The sequence below is a fragment of the Zootoca vivipara genome, chromosome 13, assembly GCF_965207765.1.
Source record: "Zootoca vivipara chromosome 13, rZooViv2.hap1.1, whole genome shotgun sequence".
In the NCBI taxonomy this organism is placed as follows: Eukaryota; Metazoa; Chordata; class Lepidosauria; order Squamata; family Lacertidae; genus Zootoca; species Zootoca vivipara.
Window position 1 is genome coordinate 35,600,506 of NC_142596.1, and position 17,982 is coordinate 35,618,487.

The 17,982-nt window shown below is 42.3% G+C and overlaps 1 protein-coding gene across 2 annotated transcripts in view; it reads left to right on the plus strand.

The window, feature by feature from the left end:
- The first annotated feature begins 543 nt into the window (after positions 1-543).
- Positions 544-17,982, plus strand: part of IFT38 (intraflagellar transport 38) — a 75,938-nt gene continuing 58,499 nt past the window's right edge. The window contains exons 1-5 of one of the 2 annotated variants that reach the window (XM_088657459.1): positions 544-693; positions 3,269-3,465; positions 4,275-4,386; positions 5,503-5,587; positions 14,685-14,864. In XM_088657459.1, the coding sequence (XP_088513585.1) occupies positions 4,286-4,386; positions 5,503-5,587; positions 14,685-14,864 (366 nt within the window). In that variant the 5' untranslated portion in view covers positions 544-693; positions 3,269-3,465; positions 4,275-4,285. The remainder of the gene's footprint in view (positions 694-3,268; positions 3,466-4,274; positions 4,387-5,502; positions 5,588-14,684; positions 14,865-17,982) is intronic. The other variant, XM_035131362.3, reaches the window with a different exon arrangement.

Consider the following 17,982-nt stretch of genomic DNA (forward strand, 5'->3'; position numbering starts at 1 on the left):
GAATTGACTGGTAAAGTATATATATATACTAGAAATATTGCACACCTGGTAGAGATTAAAAATAAATAAATAAATGCAGATAAAATATAACGTACGCCATGGCATAGCTGTCAAGTTTTCCCTTTTCTCGCGAGGAATCCTATTCAGCATAAGGGAATTTGCCTTTAAAAAAGGGAGAACTTGACAGCTATGCGCCATGGGCGTAGCCAGGATTTTTGTTAGGGTGGTAGGCATTTTGTTAGTGAAGGCAGAGCCTCAGATTGCTATGTACTGTATATTTATTAGGGTTAGTCAGCTGCCCCTCCCTCTCCGCCCCCCTACACCCATGACGTATGCAAATAAAAAACTGCGTGTATGGATGTCTCCGACGACCAGCTAAGCCACGCCTCTCTGTTGTCACAGGGCCTCAGAAGCAGCTGTGATTCCAGGCTAGCCCCGCCCATTCCCGCGTCTGAGCCTCGCATTCGATTTATCGCCCGTTTCTTTCAAAGGCGTTTCTTCGTCTTCCTGCGCGGTTTGAGCCCGGCGGCGGCCCGTAGCCTTGTTGTCATAGCGACCAAAGCGCCGCGGCCTGGTCTCGAAAAACTGCGCGGGGAAGCCTCGGCGAGTGTTGTGTTAGCCGAGTGAGTCAAAACAACAGAGGATATTTCGCAGAGTTTCCTGGAGCCACCATGTCCTTTCGCGACCTCCGGAGTGAGTCGAGTTGCCTTTATTTCGTTTAGGGTCCCACCCGTCTCCCCGTCCTCTTATCTGATCCTCGCTGATTGTACCACCAATGTGGGGGTTAATTATTAATCACTGTTATGATTCCACTTTCCCCAAGGAGCTCAGGGCAGCGTACATGCCCCTATCCCGCGCTCTCGTTTTAAAATTACAACAACCCTGTGAGGCAGGCTAGCTAGGCTGAGAGACTCTTTGACTAGCCAGGGTCACCCAGTGAGCTTCATAGCTAAAGGGGGATTAGAATCTGGGTTTCCTGACCGTAGTCCAGCACGCGCTTGCTCACGTTGGCTCCCAAAATTGAGCAGGCCTCAGGCACCGAACCTGTTGTTGACCATGTCTGTAATCCTTTTAAATCTGCATAATTTTTACACGTGATCCACCCCACTCCGAATTCAAAGCTTATGTTTGTGTCTATAGACTGCATGCTAAAAATCACATCTTCGCAGAAATGTGGCTCTTATGGCGTCTTACGTTACATGGGATGCCAACATACCCCAGGTTTTGTGGTAGTTCAAGAGTTAAAGTGAAAAGTTAAATCCTACTTTTACTAGGCCCTTCAAAATTCGCCTTTGCCATGAAGGATGGCGGTTCAAATCCCTGCGATGGGGTGAGCTCCCGTTGCTCGGTCCCAGATCCTGCCAACCTAGCAGTTCGAAAGCACGTCAAAGTACAAGTAGATGAATAAGTACCGCTCCATGTGGGAAGGTAAACGACGTTTCTGTGCGCTGCTCTGGTTCGCCAGAATTGGCTTTGTCATGCTGGCCACATCACCTGGAAGCTGTACGCCGGCTCCCTTGGCCAATAATGTGAGATGAGCGCCGCAACCCCAGAGTCGGTCACCGTCAGTCACGACTGGACCTAATGGTCAGGGGTCCCTTTACATTTACCTTTTTAATGAAGCCTATTGCTTAACCCAGTGATTTTCAACCAGTGTGCCGTGGCACCCTGGGGTGCCTTGAAGGATGGTCAGGGGTGCCGCGGGCAACACTGGCCTCTGTCCCTTTTTCCTTCCCTCCCGCCTCTAATGCCTCCTCACGTTACTGCCCCCCAAAGACTTGCACAGCTGTTTGTTGCAGCAGCCCTGGCTTGAAGCTCTGCAGGTGAATGGTGCCTCTGGGGATGGCCAGGGGCTGAGGCAGCCTCGGAGTCAGCAAGCAAGTGGGTGAGGGAGCCCAGCCAGCCAGTCTGCCAGCCCTTGCTATTGGGAATGGACATTGGGAGGCCAGGCAGGCACTGTGCAGGCTTTTCTTGTGCTTGCTATGTGCAATGCCTGCCTGGGAGCTGAGTGCCCGGCACCAAAAGGGAGCCTTTCCGCCATGCAGGCCTGGCGGTGCCCACTGCTGCCACTGCTGCCTCCCAAAGTAAGTGCTGGCCTCACATTCACCAGACTCCGTTGGACCAGTCTCGGTTGGAGGCATCCTCTTCCCAGGCTCCCGTGGAGCAGTGTGAGGAGGCACCTCTCTTTGGGGCGGCGGCGGGGGGGGGGGGAACAACTCAGAAACCAGGGGCGTGGTAGCGGCTGTCTGGAGGACTCCCAAGGTGAGGGGAGAGGAGAGGAGGCTGAAGAAACACTCCACAAGGGAGGGTGTTTGAAAAAAAGTGAGAGGCTGCCAGCTCTGCAAGCAGGGGGTGACATAACTGGGCTCCTGAGCCCCACAGGGGTGCTGCAGAAAGAATGTAGTTGGTCAAGGGAGCCGTGGATTCAAAAAGATTGAAAACCTCTGGCTTAATCCACCAATACTCATCCTCAAATCTATGCAAGCCTTAAAACATGTACTGTAATTGCATTTTCTACCCTTCCTTTCAAAACCTGGCCACAACTTACATTTAACGTTTCTGGTTGTCAAAGTTTAAATTGCAAAAGCCTTGTGTGCGGATCTCACATTGGCACAATAACCTCCGCAAAATGCCATGTAATAAGAAGAGGATGGTGTCTTTGCCCCAAGGAGCTTACAAATTTAAGCACAACAGTTGCAAAATACAGTATGGAGGGAAGGAAGATTGACTGGAGCAGGGAAGTAAACAGGAGAGCATATCCTCCCTGAAGGTTGGCTGCTTGCAATATGAAATCCAATTAGACCATAATCAAAAACAATAGTTAAAATAATAGTTTTTAAATCTGCAGTATTTTAGTCTTGGTTGCCAGTGCAGAGATCAAAGGCAGGGATTGAGAACCTGTGGCTATTCAGTTGTTCTTGGACCCCAGCTCTCATCACTCCCATCTGACATGGCTGATGATCAGTGATGGTGGCAGGTTTTAGTTTGGCAAAATCTGGAGGACCCATAGGTCTCCCACTTCTGATTTGAGGCTGCAAGGAAAGACTGCAGGTAAAAGGTAGGTTCTAAGGAGAGAATTCAAGGAAGAGAGGGAGGTGATATTTTGAAGATGGCAGGTGGGCAGGAAGGTATTGTTTGGGTTATATGAGGAAAAGTGGGGCCTATAAAACCCACAAACCTCAACTCTGGATTACCTCCAATGTCATGTCCTTTCCCCTTAGTCTTCTAAACACAGTAGGTCACTAATGACCAGTGTGGTGTTTTGCAGATGTTTTGGACTACAACTCATTGACCAGCATTGTCATTGGTGAAGGATTTAGGGAGCTGTAGTCCAGCACATCTGAAATGCTCAACATTGGCTATCCCTGCATTTGCTGAACAAGCTGACACACAAAAATTACAGGGGCTGGTCCCTTTGGTAGTTTGAGCTCTGAAGAGAGGCAGTTCCGGGCATCATCATCATAGGTACACATAACAATTTATGGCTCATGTCTTTAAAAGCACACCAGAAATTGTGCTGTAGTTCTCTTTGGTGTTTTTTTTAATTTTTTAAAAATGATATCTATGCACAACAGAATTCAGTTTGTGACTGACTTGTTAATACCAGTTAGTGACCAATCTCCTCTCAAATTTCCCCAGTTGCCAGACAATAAACACTATCCTTCTAGTTAATGAACTATGGAAAGCAACAGGATGACAGCCAATTCATTTTCATTTGCTGGCACTTCCTGCTCTGAAATGTGGTGCACAGATTCAGCAGGACCCTCGAAAACTCCTGTCCTTTGCCATTATGCATGTCCAATGCCCATAAACTCAACTGGAATTAAACTTGTTTCTGAAATTGCTGCCCTGGCTTTGCCCACACTGGTAGTTCTTGTAGCACAGCTGTGAGAGAAGGTCAAGGAAGGGTTGACCATTGCAGGGTACAACTATTTGAGAAGAATAGTTTGCATTAGAAGAGCTTTAGAGCAGACTTCACAGACACTGGATCAACCTTTAAATGCAGCACAGAAGCCATTTTCTTTATCAAAGTCTGCTGTTTTTCTCTTATCAGAAAGTAAGTTTTGTTGTTGCTGCCACACACCATATGCCTAGTATTAGGTCACAATCCATTAGTTGATGAGTAGTGAGTTAGAGAATATATGTATGATCTACAATGTACCTTTCCCATGTATAATTGGGAAAAAAACTGTTTTGCCCTTGAGATTGAAATGTAAGGACAGGAGATCATGATGCTGTATACATTTTTAAAAAATGCATATTTGTTTCTCAAGATTTTACTGAGATGATGAGGGCTCTAGGCTATCCCCGGCTCATCTCTATGGAGAACTTTCGCACTCCAAACTTCATGCTGGTTTCAGAGATACTCATTTGGCTCGTGAAAAGGTTAGTACTTTATCCTCATTTGAAAGCAAATATCAGATAAAATGTGATAATCACCAGAGCAATACTTGGATCTTTGGAAAAGAACAGGCTTACAGATGAACTTTAGGTGCTGTTTTTTTCTACAAGATCTCCAGCCAAACAAAAAATAGCATCGGTTCTGCTTTCTAGAACATACTTGAAGCTTTCTTTCATACTGATATTTGAGCAACTAAACCCTTGGCTCTTCTTCAGTTCAAAGTCATACATGTTATTGAGATTAAAATCGCCTCACAGTTTTCTCAAATCAAACACAATGTAAGTTTATTATTCTAGCCAAAATCCATGACAAACCTGCAGCAATAGTACCAATAAAACAGTACAGATCATACATCCACCCTAGTGATACACTACAGGTGAGCTACAGGTATAGGGTGGTATACAAATTTAAATAATAATACATCCATAATATGAGCCAAAATCTATGATGTAAGAGAGAGGTTACCAAAGACACTAACAAACTCATATCCAGCTTGATTTCAAATTAAACCTCCAAATCACCACAACAATTTATAACGATTTCATCTAAATCTCTTTTCCTGATTTTTCTTCTTGCGGCTAGTACATAGAAGACCACTTCTGTGTTACAAAACTATTGTTGTCACTCAAAAGAAACATGACAATTTCTGCTAGGGTGTACATGCTTGCTTTTGTGAATGAAGGTTTCATAATGTCTTCCACCTGAGGTTAACCTCAAATACAAAGTCAGTCTTCATGTGGGACCTTATTGTAGTGGTCCTCCAAGACTGCAAAAACCTGGCTATACAAATCCCTTCTGGGAGAGATGAATTTTGCCCCTTTGCTGCTGGTTTTCTAGGGTCAAGCTAGGACTGTTTTGTTTCAGAGGGCATTTGTACTTCCCAGTGAGTGGTTGCACTGTCCTGGGATGTGTTTCTCGCTTCTTGATGAATTGGGGCTTTTACTCTTGCCTTTTTTTGACTGCCTGTGTTGATTTTTATGTATTCGGTATGTGTGTTTTTAAAAGTTCTTTGTCACAAGCACCCGGTTTGAAACATTTTGCTAAAATAATATGTTCTAGCAGCATGTCTTTTAAACTGTTAGAGCTGTTTCATTTTGCAGGTATGAGCCTCAGACTGATATTCCTTCAGATGTTGATACGGAGCAGGATCGGGTCTTTTTCATTAAAGCAGTTGCTCAATTTATGGTGAGTCTTATTTATTTTATGCTTCACCATGAAGTGAGGAGGAGAGACAAGCAGGTTTCCTCTTGCCTTGCTGAGTCTTGCTAGCTAGCGTTTTATTGATTGACACATCCTTTCCACTGTGACTTTAGTTCCAAATGAAAACAATGTAAAATAAGATTCATAAAGGTTTAAAATAACTGTCCAGGAATACACTAAGGAGAATTGGTCTTGTGTTGCAAGTAGAGGCTAAATATAGATCCTGAGACTGAAAATATTAAAGACTTTCTTGACAGTGGATGATTCGGTCATTATAAATATCCTTCTACAGTGGTACCTCGGTTTATGAACACAATTGGTTCCGGAAGTCTGTTCATAAACTGAAGCGTTCATAAACTGAAGCGAACGTTCCCATTGAAAGTAATGGAAAGTGAATTAATCTGTTCCAGGCGGTCCGCGGAGTAAGCGTTCATAAACTGAAGCAAACTTTCCCATTGAAAGTAATGGAAAACGAATTAATCCGTTCCAGATGGATCCGCGGCGTTCATAAACCGAAAATTCATAAATCGAGGTGTTCATAAACCAAGGTTCCATTGTATTGGTGTAATGTGATGACTCACTCTTAACATAGAACTATGGCTTTGGCTCTAATAGATGGGTGTGTTGACTTGACATACCAGCCAGGTGTGAAGGTTGCAGTCAATGCATGTTTGGTTGATAAGGTTGGACTTGTGGTACACATCAGTGCCATTGGCATTGGGGAAATGTAGCTGTGGTCCTGGAAGAAGAAGAAATAAGTTACTTGGTACAATGTTGAAAAGCAGGGCAACTATTTCTTCAGCAGCATCCAAAATGGCTGCCCAAAAGTCAGGCAGTCACACCATAGTCATGTTTTGGTCCATCATCTTGATTCAGAATAGTGGCCAGTGGCCCATTGTCAACAAAAACTGCTGCCACTCACTTCTTTCAACCCCCCTCCTGTCCCCCCTCCCAACCTTATACTGTATACAATATTAAAGTCTCATATTGACTATAAATGATCTGAGAAAAGGACTTTATGATCTGAAAACAGAGACGATGTATGTACTTTAGTAACCTAAGAAAATCTTCAATAAATACAACCCCCCCCAAAAAAATAAAACTACTGCCCCACTACACGAACCCTCGTGCCAAGTTTGAAATCAGCCAAAAACCAGGTGAAGGCACACTCAAGTAACATTTCGGACTGCCATCTTAATTCACAATGGTGTTTGGCATCCCAATGTTGACAAAAACTGCCACCGCCACCTTGGGAACCCTCATGCTGAGCTTGGTGGTGATATTTCAAGAGACATCCGAATGCATAGAGAACCATATTCTAAAATATATACAGTAGTAGATGGTGATGGTGATGGTGATGGTGATGGCTCAGGTAGACTGTGAAGAGCTCCTAAAGGATTTCTCCAAGTGGATGGATAGGCAGCAAAATGGCAAATGAGATTCAGTATAATTAAGTGTAAAGTTATGCACAAACCACCATAACTTCACATATACATGTTCAGCCCTCCTCTGAACTGATGATGACTAACCGGGAAAGAGATTTTGGGGCTCAATAATATTGTCAACTCTGTGAGTATCAACTGTGAAAAAGGCATATTCCATACTGGGGATTATTAGGAAAGGGACAGAAAATTTAAAAATCCCAGTATTGTACTGAACCCAGTTCCAGTTACTTCATCTCAAAAAAAGGAAACTGTAGAGATACAGAGGTACAGACAAAGGTAGCCAAATGATCAGGTTAATGAAGCATTTTTCATCCAAGAAAAGGTGTGAGGCATTTGGAGCTTTTTATGTTAGAAAAAGATGACTAAGGGCAACATGATAAAAAGTTGTCAAATTATCCACTTTCTCCATATCATGCATAGATAGAAATTTCTCTGTCTTTTGTAATACTAGAACTGGGTCATCCAATGAAATTGGTTACTGTGGGGTCAGGACAGATCACAAAAAGTACATCTATACATCTAGCATAATTAAATTAATGGAGTGATCTGCTGCAAGATGGGGTGATGGCCTCTGGCTGAGGTAACATTAAGAGAAGGATGTGCCTGTCACTGGCCATTAGCTAAATGAAACATTCCAATTAAGAGGCAGTTGGTGGGCAGCAGGACCAGCAGAGCTCTGTTGTTTTATAGATGTCCTGTTTGCATTTCTCCCGGGCTACTGTGAGAAGCAGGATCCTGGATTTTGTGACCCTTTGGCTTCTTTCCACAGGGCTCTCATGTTCTTAAGACTATTGGCTTGGGAAGGTAACTTAGACAGTGAGAGAGATTGTAAGAGGGCTCAGTTGCACTACAGAGGAAATATGAAAAAATAAAGATTAATTGTATTTAGTGGAGGCTTGTAATGCCAATAGAAATTCAGATTTTCTTTGAAATGGTGAATACTCTGATTTAAAAAAACAATAAAACAATGCAGTTACATGTTATCCTGTCCTTGGCATTTACCTGGAAATTTGCCACCCCTCTCAGCTGCACTCCTCATTTACCTGGCATTTACCATCCCTCTCTTTGCTCCAGATTTCAGCCTGGCCTGTATAGTTCAGGAGCCATTGAGAACCAAGCCTAACTCTTTTTTGCTTAGACTTGCAGTGGCTTCACTTTCTTAGTCTCACTCTCCAATTGGCTTTTGTATATACAATGGGTGGATTGGATCCCAACCATCACTTTTGTCACTTTCCTCAATTTTTACGTAAGATTATTGGATGTATGAGAACTTCTTAAGGGATATTAAATTACCTATATCTTTCGCTCCTACAGCAGAATGGTGGGGGAGACGTATATGGAAGGTGGTGGACTGTCTGCTTATGGGCCAAATCCACCTCCCAAGCTTTCCCCCCAAGCTTTAAACAAGACACACACACACCCCAAATTCTTCTGGTGATGGCAGCATCTCCAATAGTGGGGCAGGTGGTCACAAACCACATGGAATATCTCATGAAGATTAGTTCCGGCAGCAGTGTTTCCATGATCTTTGACAGCCAGAAAAGATGAGAAGCACACAATAATATGAAATCTTCTCTGAGCATTGACAGGTAACAGTGAAACTTGGTGTAGGCCAGGAACGAGGAATTTGTAACCCTCCATATGTTGTTGGAATAGAACTCCTATCATGCCTGACCATAGGCCATGTTGACTAGGGCTGATGAGAGCTGGAGTCCAAGTACTTCTGGAGGACCACAGGTTCTCCATCCCTGATATAGATGCTACTCAGTGGTAGGGCACGCTTTATATGTAGTAGCTTCCCGGTGGGATCCCCAACATCTCCAGATAGAGCTGGGGGGGGATTGTGTCTGAATCCCCAGAGAGCTGTTACCATCAAAGAGCTGACAGCATTGAGCCAAGTGGATTAATGGTCTATTTGATGTAAGACAGCTTTCTATGTGACATGACTTTTCATTTCAAGTTTGAACACCAACTTAAAATCACCTTTGTCTTCAAGTGTATGAGACAAGAAAAGTGACAAATAACTTATAATACAATATCTCAAGCAAGGTCAAGGCACTGATTTACTACTATTGAAAATAAATTTCCTTGGAAGTGAGTTTTACACACTACTTCTGCTGTCCATATTGGATAGTTTTATTTTCCTGTTGTTCTGTGGAGCACATCCAGTAGAAATTAAAACAAATGAGAGTGGGTACCAGAATAAAGATAAAGGTTGTTCTGAAATGTTGCTGGTGTAATTGAATCAATCTTAAAGCGATAGACTAGGAAGAACTGTTGAACCTTGCAAATGTTTTGCGGGTAGCAGATGTGAACATCACTCAAGTGTTTGATTTCTTTTTTTAATATCATTTTTATTAATTTTCCAATAAAAACAGCCAATCAACATATAATCATAATCCAATTAAAAACAACAAATTAAAACAAAAAAGACCAAATGGTAATCTCAATTATTAATTATTAATTTTTTTCGGACATCCGATAGTCTGGACCTTGAAGAACTTTCCATATCTTGTTCCTGCCTCCTTCTTGTTCTCCTACTTTCCACATTCCGATTTTAACACTCAAAGTTCTCCGTACCTGGCTGTGCAATTCTCGATCATGTCAAAAGTCATATATCCTTGCATCCATCGAGTACAGCTTTATTTTTAAATATGTATTTTTCCAACTGTCTGTTTACCAGCACAGCTTTTCCTGACTTCATTCCCACCTTCTGATCCAGGCTATTGTCCAAGTCCTCATTTAAAATTTAATGACGCAGCAACTCCCGTGTTATTAAGTTGTAAATTACTCCCATCTGGGCTGCTGTCCAAATCAGTCACTTGATGTAAGGCATGCTGTTGCATCTTGCAATGTAAATAAACTGTATTCCACAAATATAAATCATTTGACAATTGATCGGCTTTCGGAGACCACACATTCCCCCCTCCTGGGCCCTAGGAGGGGGGTGCTAGACATCCATTTAGCCTTCTCTCTTGCACTTAATGAAGAAACCTTGCAAACAGCTGCACTGCATGTTATCCCAAGTTATTATCTCAATTCACTACAAAGTCAGGCAGCAAACATCTCCACTTCCTTTGAGACATTTTTCATTGCTGTGTCATTAACCAGCGCCATCTTGTTTCTTCTTTTCTTTATCAAGTCTCTCAAGCCAATTAAAACTGCGCAGTTGAATATCCAATTGTAAATAAAAGTCCATCTGTACTCCTCAAAATAAATTAGGTTTATTAATGAGACTTGGCATAGAAAAGCCAATTGTAAGTATTGTGAAGAAAAAAGAACGTACCAAATATTCCAAACATCATGACGAGAATCTCTTTGAAATCCAAGCTTTGAAGTCCAAGCCAGGGACTGTACACATCTGCAGGTTTTTCCTCAGTCTTCTTTGATCCAGACTATGTCTGTTTATTATTCAAATCTAATTATTTTATCATACAAATATTCCCAGCTGTGAGAGTGGCTTTGGAGAGTGCTGGCCGTACCATGCTCTGTGACCCAGTGTCCTGTCGCCTGCACCTTGATACAAGCTGTTAATCTCGGACAATCTGCGGGTCTTTGAGACAGTCCTCCCCCATCCTGGGGAGTCTGCCAGGGCTAATTACCCCCATATCAGCCCTGAATTACTGGCACGGCTGGGGTCTGATCGTGTGGGAGTCAGCCATTTCCCACTGCTGGAAACAGGAAGTCCAAGTGTTTGATTTCTAAACTTATAGGACTGGCACTTTTGTTACTATTTTGAGAAGTACGGAAAGTACATTTATTTTTCACATTACTAACTTTGGTCCCTGTTTCCATAACAATCATTGATTTTCCCTCTTCATTTTTTAAAATGGATCTGTAGCACTTCAGTTTTTAACAATACCTTCAGAATGATTCCCACCAGCCTCCCAGTGAAACTGACATTGTAGGTGCTACCAATATAGAAATTACAATTTCTTTCAAAACTTTGCACTCAATGCTGTCATGAAACAACTCTTCACAATCTTCTGGCTGAAAGAAATAGAAGGAAAAACACTTTGCTTGTTGTTGTTTTTAAACAATTCCCTATTATACTTTTTCTTGCCAATGCGTGCCAACCACTTCTTCCTTTTCTGGGGTGATCAAAAATTGCTTAGGGCTTTTCAGTGCCTATAAAGAATTGCCATTTTTTTGGTCTAGCAATTACATTTTCTCTATTCTTGCTGAAGTTGTTTCACATGTGGAGGAAAACATAAATTTCTGTAATCCTCACATCAAGCAATCACTTGATCTTCCCTCTTCTTCAGTTTCAGCATTTCTAAGGTAGCCATTCCTTGTTGCTGAAGCTTTTTTTAGTGTCTAGGCTAAACTTCACCTGGGCTGTTGAAACCTCCTCTTTGTAGGTCTCCCCTCCTGCTGTGCACTTTCCCTGCTTTTTCTCCCTAGTGGTTTGTCCAAAGCAAATTGTGTTGTCTGCAGGCACCGGTGTTTGTGGTGTGATAATATTTCCATTTTCTTAGCAGGGGAATATGTCACCTTTCTGCCAAGAGCCTCTCAAGGCAGACCTTTCTTCCATCAGCCTGGCCCACACCATCCCCATCTATGATTTTAGCTCCTTGAGTATCCACTCATGCCATGGAATGAACTATGAGTAGCTAAAAGACAAAGTCACAGGAACCCAAGTAACAAAACAGAAGTGATTGTTGAAACAAAACATGTCAGCAAATGCAAATATATGTGTACACAATACAAAATGCAAGTTACCCAAGCTGTGACCACTGTATAAACAGCAACAAAGTTGTGGAAATAAAATAGATGAAGATAGACAAGATCTCAGGATTGTATCTCACTTCATACTTGTTCAGAAACAAAATGGAGAATTACCCATGGATGGCAGCCCCAATATCCCTCCCCCATATTTTCTTCCTTTCATTAATATGCTATTCCTGTAAACTGTGATTCTGCATTTGAGTAACAACCCTCTTGGTTAGAAGTGTGATCCAAAAGTGAAGAGTTTTCAGTTCTTTGGCAAGGGTTAAATATATTGAAATGCAAACCTGCTACTTTATTATTACTTGTTTTTCTATGCCTTCATTCTTTTGTTACTTATAAATATTTTCCATTTTGAAATTATATATGGAGGAACCCCACCCACCCTCTGGCTTTTTTTCTACTACTTACAGTTCCCTGCCAGCACCTTCCATTCTCCTGCTGATCCCCACTGTGGAACTCCCTCCTCTCCTCAACACCCTTCCTTTTAGTTTCCAGATGGTAAATGTTTATGTGTATTCATGGAGAAGTGTTGGATTGATTTCATGGCACATACTAGGGAGAGAAATCAAAACAGAGTACCATAATTTAATAGAAAAATGTTGAATTGCCTGGCCGTAAGAATCATTGAAAGGGAAGAATTCATTAAGATAAGTGATCTCATTATGGCAATTCACAGTGGGGTTGGGAAGCCACTGACCTCTGTGTGGAAGGTGGGCACGGACGGGCAGCACTTAAGTGCCAATTAAGCAAAGGTCTGATCAGCTGCAGTTCCACCCCTGGCAAAGTCTCTTCAGGCTAATTAGGGAACTACTTGATGCCAAGGTGTTTGCTGTATAAGGTTACAGGTAGGTAGCTGTGTTGGTCTTCCGTAGTAGAAACAAACAAACAAAAATTCCTTCCAGTAGCACCTTAGAGACCAACTAAGTTTGTCATTGGTATGAGCTTTCGTGTGCATGCACACTTCTTCAGATACACTGAAACAGAAGTCACCAGACCATTATATATAGTGAGAGGGTGGGTAGGGTATTACTCAGAAGGGTGGTGGGGATGAGTGATTGGCTGATAGGTGTGGTAAACCTGTGGACGACTGTTAACGACTGCAATTGGTCTTACAGGAAAAAGCAATGGGTGAGATGACTAAAAATAGCTTTATCATGTATAATGATATAAGATAAAAAAATTCCTTCCAGCAGCACTTTAGAGACCAACTAAGTTTGTCATCGGTATGAGCTTTCGTGTGCATGCACACTTCTTCAGATACGTGTGCATGCACACAAAAGCTCATACCAGTGGCAAACTTAGCTAGTCTCTAAGGTGCTGCTGGAAGGATTTTTTTTATTTTGTTTCGACTACGTCAGACCAACACGGCTACCTCCCTGTAATGAGATAAGAATCCAGTGTCTCTATTCAGACCAGGTCTCTCCATGGTTTTAAGTTTGTTAATAAGTTGCAATTCAGAAACTTCTCTTTCCAGTCTATTTCTGAAATTCTTTTGTAATAAGACAGCTACTTTGAGATCTTCTATAGAATGTCCTAGGAGATTAATGTGTTCTCCTACTGGTTTCTCTGTTCTTGTGATTCCTGATGTCAGATTTATGTCTGTTTAGAAGAAGAAGAGTTTGGATTTGATATCCCGCTTTATCACTACCCGAAGGAGTCTCAAAGCGGCTAACAATCTCCTTTCCCTTCCTCCCCCACAACAGACACCCTGTGAGGTGGGTGGGGCTGAGAGACTTCAAAGAAGTGTGACTAGCCCAAGGTCACCCAGCAGTTGCATGTGGACAAGCGGAGACGCGAACCCGGTTCCCCAGATTACGAGTCTACCGCTCTTAACCACTACACCACACTGGCTTATACTTTGGCGTAGGGTTTGGCCTGTTTGTCCAATATAGAGAGCTGAAGGGCACTGTTGGCATTTGATGGCATACACAGTGTTAGAAGATGAGCAATTAAATAGTCCTGAGATGGTATGTTTGATGTTGTTGGGGCCAGTAATGATGTTGTCCGGGTGTATGTGGCAGCAAAGTTTGCATCTGGGTTTATTGCAGGCTCTGGTACCAGTGTCCATGTTAAGTCTGGTGGTTGTATTATTGTGGGTGAGGAGTTGTTTAAGATTGGGTGGCTGTCTGTAGGCAATGAAAGGTCTTCCTCCCAGAGCTTGAGAAAGGGAGCTGTCATTGTCCAGGAGAGGCTGTAGATCTCTGATGATGCGTTGTACTGTTTTAACTTAGGAGCTGTATGTGATGACTAGTGGTGTTCTGTTATTTTCTTTTTTGGGTCTGTCTTGCAGCAGATTCTCTCTAGGTATCAGTCTGGCTCTGTTGATCTGTTGTTTAACTTCATCAGGTGGATATTTTAGTTCTAAAAAGGTTTGCTGTAGATCTCTTAGGTGAGAGTCTCTGTCTGTGGAGTTGGAACAGATGCGGCTGTAACATAGGGCCTGGCTATATACAATGGATTGTTTGGTATGTTTGGAATGGTAGCTAGAAGCATGTATAAGGGTCATTTTTATCTTATTTATCCTGACAGCATCCTGACACATTATTTATCCTGACAGCATCAGGGAACGGCTTGAGCTGTCTTTTTGCAATCTGAATTACTGTGTTACAACTATTGCATGGGCAAAAGCATCTTTTAAAAATGGAAAGACTTGCTAAGATGTATAAGTTGTGTTCTTGGAGAAGGTGTTTGAGATCTGCCTCTTCAGAGTCTGGCGATCCCAGAATAAGGCCTAACCTAAATACACGATGAAGCAGCTTTATGAAAGCCAAAGCAGATCCAGATCTGGTTAGTGGCTGGATGGGAGACTGCTTGGGAACGCTATGTATATTGCTTTGAGTTCAATCATGGAAGAAAGGTGGGATAGAACATACAGTAAAACAAATTTATTTTTGGCTTTCTAATAGGCGACAAAAGCTCACATCAAGCTCAACACCAAGAAGCTCTACCAAGCAGATGGCTATGCAGTGAAGGAGCTTTTGAAGATCACCTCTGTTCTTTACAATGCTATGAAGACCAAAGGAATGGAAGCCACTGCAGTGGGTGAAGAGGACACGAGCAAATTCAAATTTGACCTTGGCTCAAAAGTAAGGAGCTTCTTCCTCCTTCAATTTCTTTTCAAGATTTGTTACATTTGCATCCTGTTCTTCTTATCAGGAACTCTAGAGTATTCTTTTGCCTCACAACTTCTCTATGAACCAGATTAATTTGAAACAAAGGACCACCTAGCCAATTCACACTAGTTGTAGAAGCCCTGTGTTGTTGTGAAGTAATGTATATAATCTAGAGATGTGTTGAGCTACACATACAACCCTAGTTGATTAAAACAGTTGGCATGAGGAATTCTGGGGATTGATCCCCGATTTGATGCAAAGTTTGATCAGATCAGCAGTCGTCTGCTTGTCTCTAGCCTGTACCACTGATGGGGGATCATATAATGGGATGTTCCTCTGTACAGCATATAATACATTCATGTATATAATAAACTAGCCTTCTTCCTGACATGCTGTTTTTCCATATGCAATTATTTATTTATTTATTTTTAAATAATGGTACAGAGGAGCAGTCATTCCTTTGAAGCTCCCCTTACAATCTGAAGTGGTACAGTCCAGATAAAGCTTTAGGCCTGGGATGTGTTAGTGAAGACAATACACTCATACCTCGACATCCGAACGACTCGACTTCCGAAGGTTTCGGCTTCTGAAGTCGACAACCCTGGAAGTCTTTTTGCCGTGTGCGTCCCGTGCCTGCGCAGAAGCGGTGCGCGCAGTCGGCACATGCGCAGAAGCGTGAAATCGCGCTTCGCACATGTGCAGAACAGGTGCTTCGACAACCGAAGACTTCGACTTACAAAGACGGCCGCGGAACAGATAGTCTTTGTAAGTCGAGGTACCACTGTAGCAGTATTTCTCACACTATTCCCTAATTTGTTTGTTCCTATATTTGAGACTGGGAGCCATTATTCATAGGAGAATCACAGATGAATATCCTTTGAGTGTTGGCTCCAAGACCAATTCAGCAGTGATTCTGGTGTTACGGAACTTTCTCTGCAGTGAGACCCACTAAGGTTTTCAAGTGTATCTCACTTGTGTATCTCAAGTGTATCTCACATTTCACAGTGTGGTTGCAAATTCTCTTTTGCTAGGTTTTTTTTGTTGAGGTTACTGTACTGTATGTATGTATATATATATATATATATATATATATATACACACACACACACACACACACACACATTCATTTTTATTAATTTTGTTACTATTGTATGTGTTAACTATGGCTTCTTTCGTCACTGCCATTTTCTTCAGAAAAGATTTGGCAAAAATGCAAAGTATACATATAAATAATAAGCTGACTGCTTTGTTCCCTACATTCTTAGCATCTAGGCTTGTCTGGAAGATGTGACCAGAGGATTACGGCCCAAATTTACTGTGAGATTGCCCCAGTTCCCAACCCATTAGTCTTTCATCTCCCAGGTTTTCAGAAAAAGTATCACTATTACAAAGAATACATTCACATTCTGGCTTCCAGCTGTTTTTATGCTTTTCTGCCCTCCCATTACTTAGTGTGTCTGGCCTTTCTTCCTGGCCTGTCAATGAGTCTGCACATTACATTAAAAAAAAGTTTCGTAAGAGTATTAGTAATTATGAATCTGTAAATGGGTCACGCCAACATTGATGGAGCAGGGAGGTTGCCCACCCCCACTGTCTCTTCTCTTGCTTTGCCTTCTTCCACAGCTGTCATTTCTCTCAGATGAATAAAAATCCAATGAAGCTGGATGCCAGAAGATTCAGGACAGATAAAAAGAAGTAATTTCTTCACAAAGCACATAGCTAAACTATGGAATTTGCTCCCACAAGTAGTAGTGATAGCCACCAGTTCGGATTGTTTTAAGAGAGGACTAGACAGATTCACGTAGGATAAGTCTGTCAGTAGCTATGACTATGCTCTACCTCCACTGAAAGAGGGAGTATGCTTTTAAATACCAGTTGCTGGAAACTGCAGGAGGGGAGAGTGCTGTTGTGCTCAGGGCCTACTTGCATCCTTCCCAGAAGAGGCATCTAGTCGACCACTGTGTGAACAGGATGCTGGATAAGATGGGCCATCATCCTGATGCTTTGGCTGTGCTGATCTTCATCCAAGGTGACAGACACCTGTGTGTTTTGTTCCCCCACAGCGGGAAAGCTAATTTCCTCTGATGTGAAAACCTTGTGGATCTCCACCATCTCAGGCTGGCTCTCTCCTCCTATAAAGGGCCAAGAGCCCCAAGGCAACAAAGAGACCAGAGTAGGTTGTGTGTATACCCCAACGTGGCATATCTAGTCTTTGTACGATAATTGGTAGTTGACATTGGAGACCAGAAGAACTGCAGATTTTAAGGTTGTCCAATCCGCTTAAACTCATTTAATTTCTCTCTCTCATCCTTTCCCAACTTTTATGTGAAAATATACTAACTATAAGCGCCTTGAGAAAATGACTCTTTTGAACGGAAGCTGCAGCTCATTAATTTAAGATGACCTCCTCCTACTCAGGAAATGTTCTTTTTTGGGGCAATGCAAAAAATTCATTTACGGGTATGATTTCATTTACTTGTTTAAAAGTATCTTTAGGCTGGAATACACATTTCCTATTGTTTACACTTATTTAAAAGTGTGCTTAAACTAACTGCTTCTTTTTAAAAGGAAAGGTATCCATGGGAGGTCCTAATCCAAAATGTGCTTCTGATGCAGATTTCAGTTCCACATCAGTTTGTAGCTGAACATCCTTCCCCCCCCCCCCCGGCGCGCCCTGGTTGCTACTTGTTCACAGAGATGTTGTTCACGGCAAACAGCAGAGAGAAAATTGGAGGATTGTTGATGGGGAACAGTCAGATCTCCAATCTGGATTGGGATCTCACATGGCTGCTCTTTTTTCAGAATAAAAGTAGACAACTTAATAATAATAATAATAATAATAATAATAATAATAATGCCTGTTGTCTTTGTCCATGGAGTTTTCTTGGCAGGGATACTGGAGTGGCTTGCCAGTTCCTTCTCCAGGTGGATCACGTTTAGTCAAAACTCTCCACTATGACCTGTCCATCTTGGGTGGCCCTGCATGGCATAGCTCATAGCTTCTCTGAGTTATTCAAGCCCCTTCGCCACGACAAGGCATTGATCCATGAAGGGGAGCATTGATCCATGAACTGATAGGTGAAGGGGGATC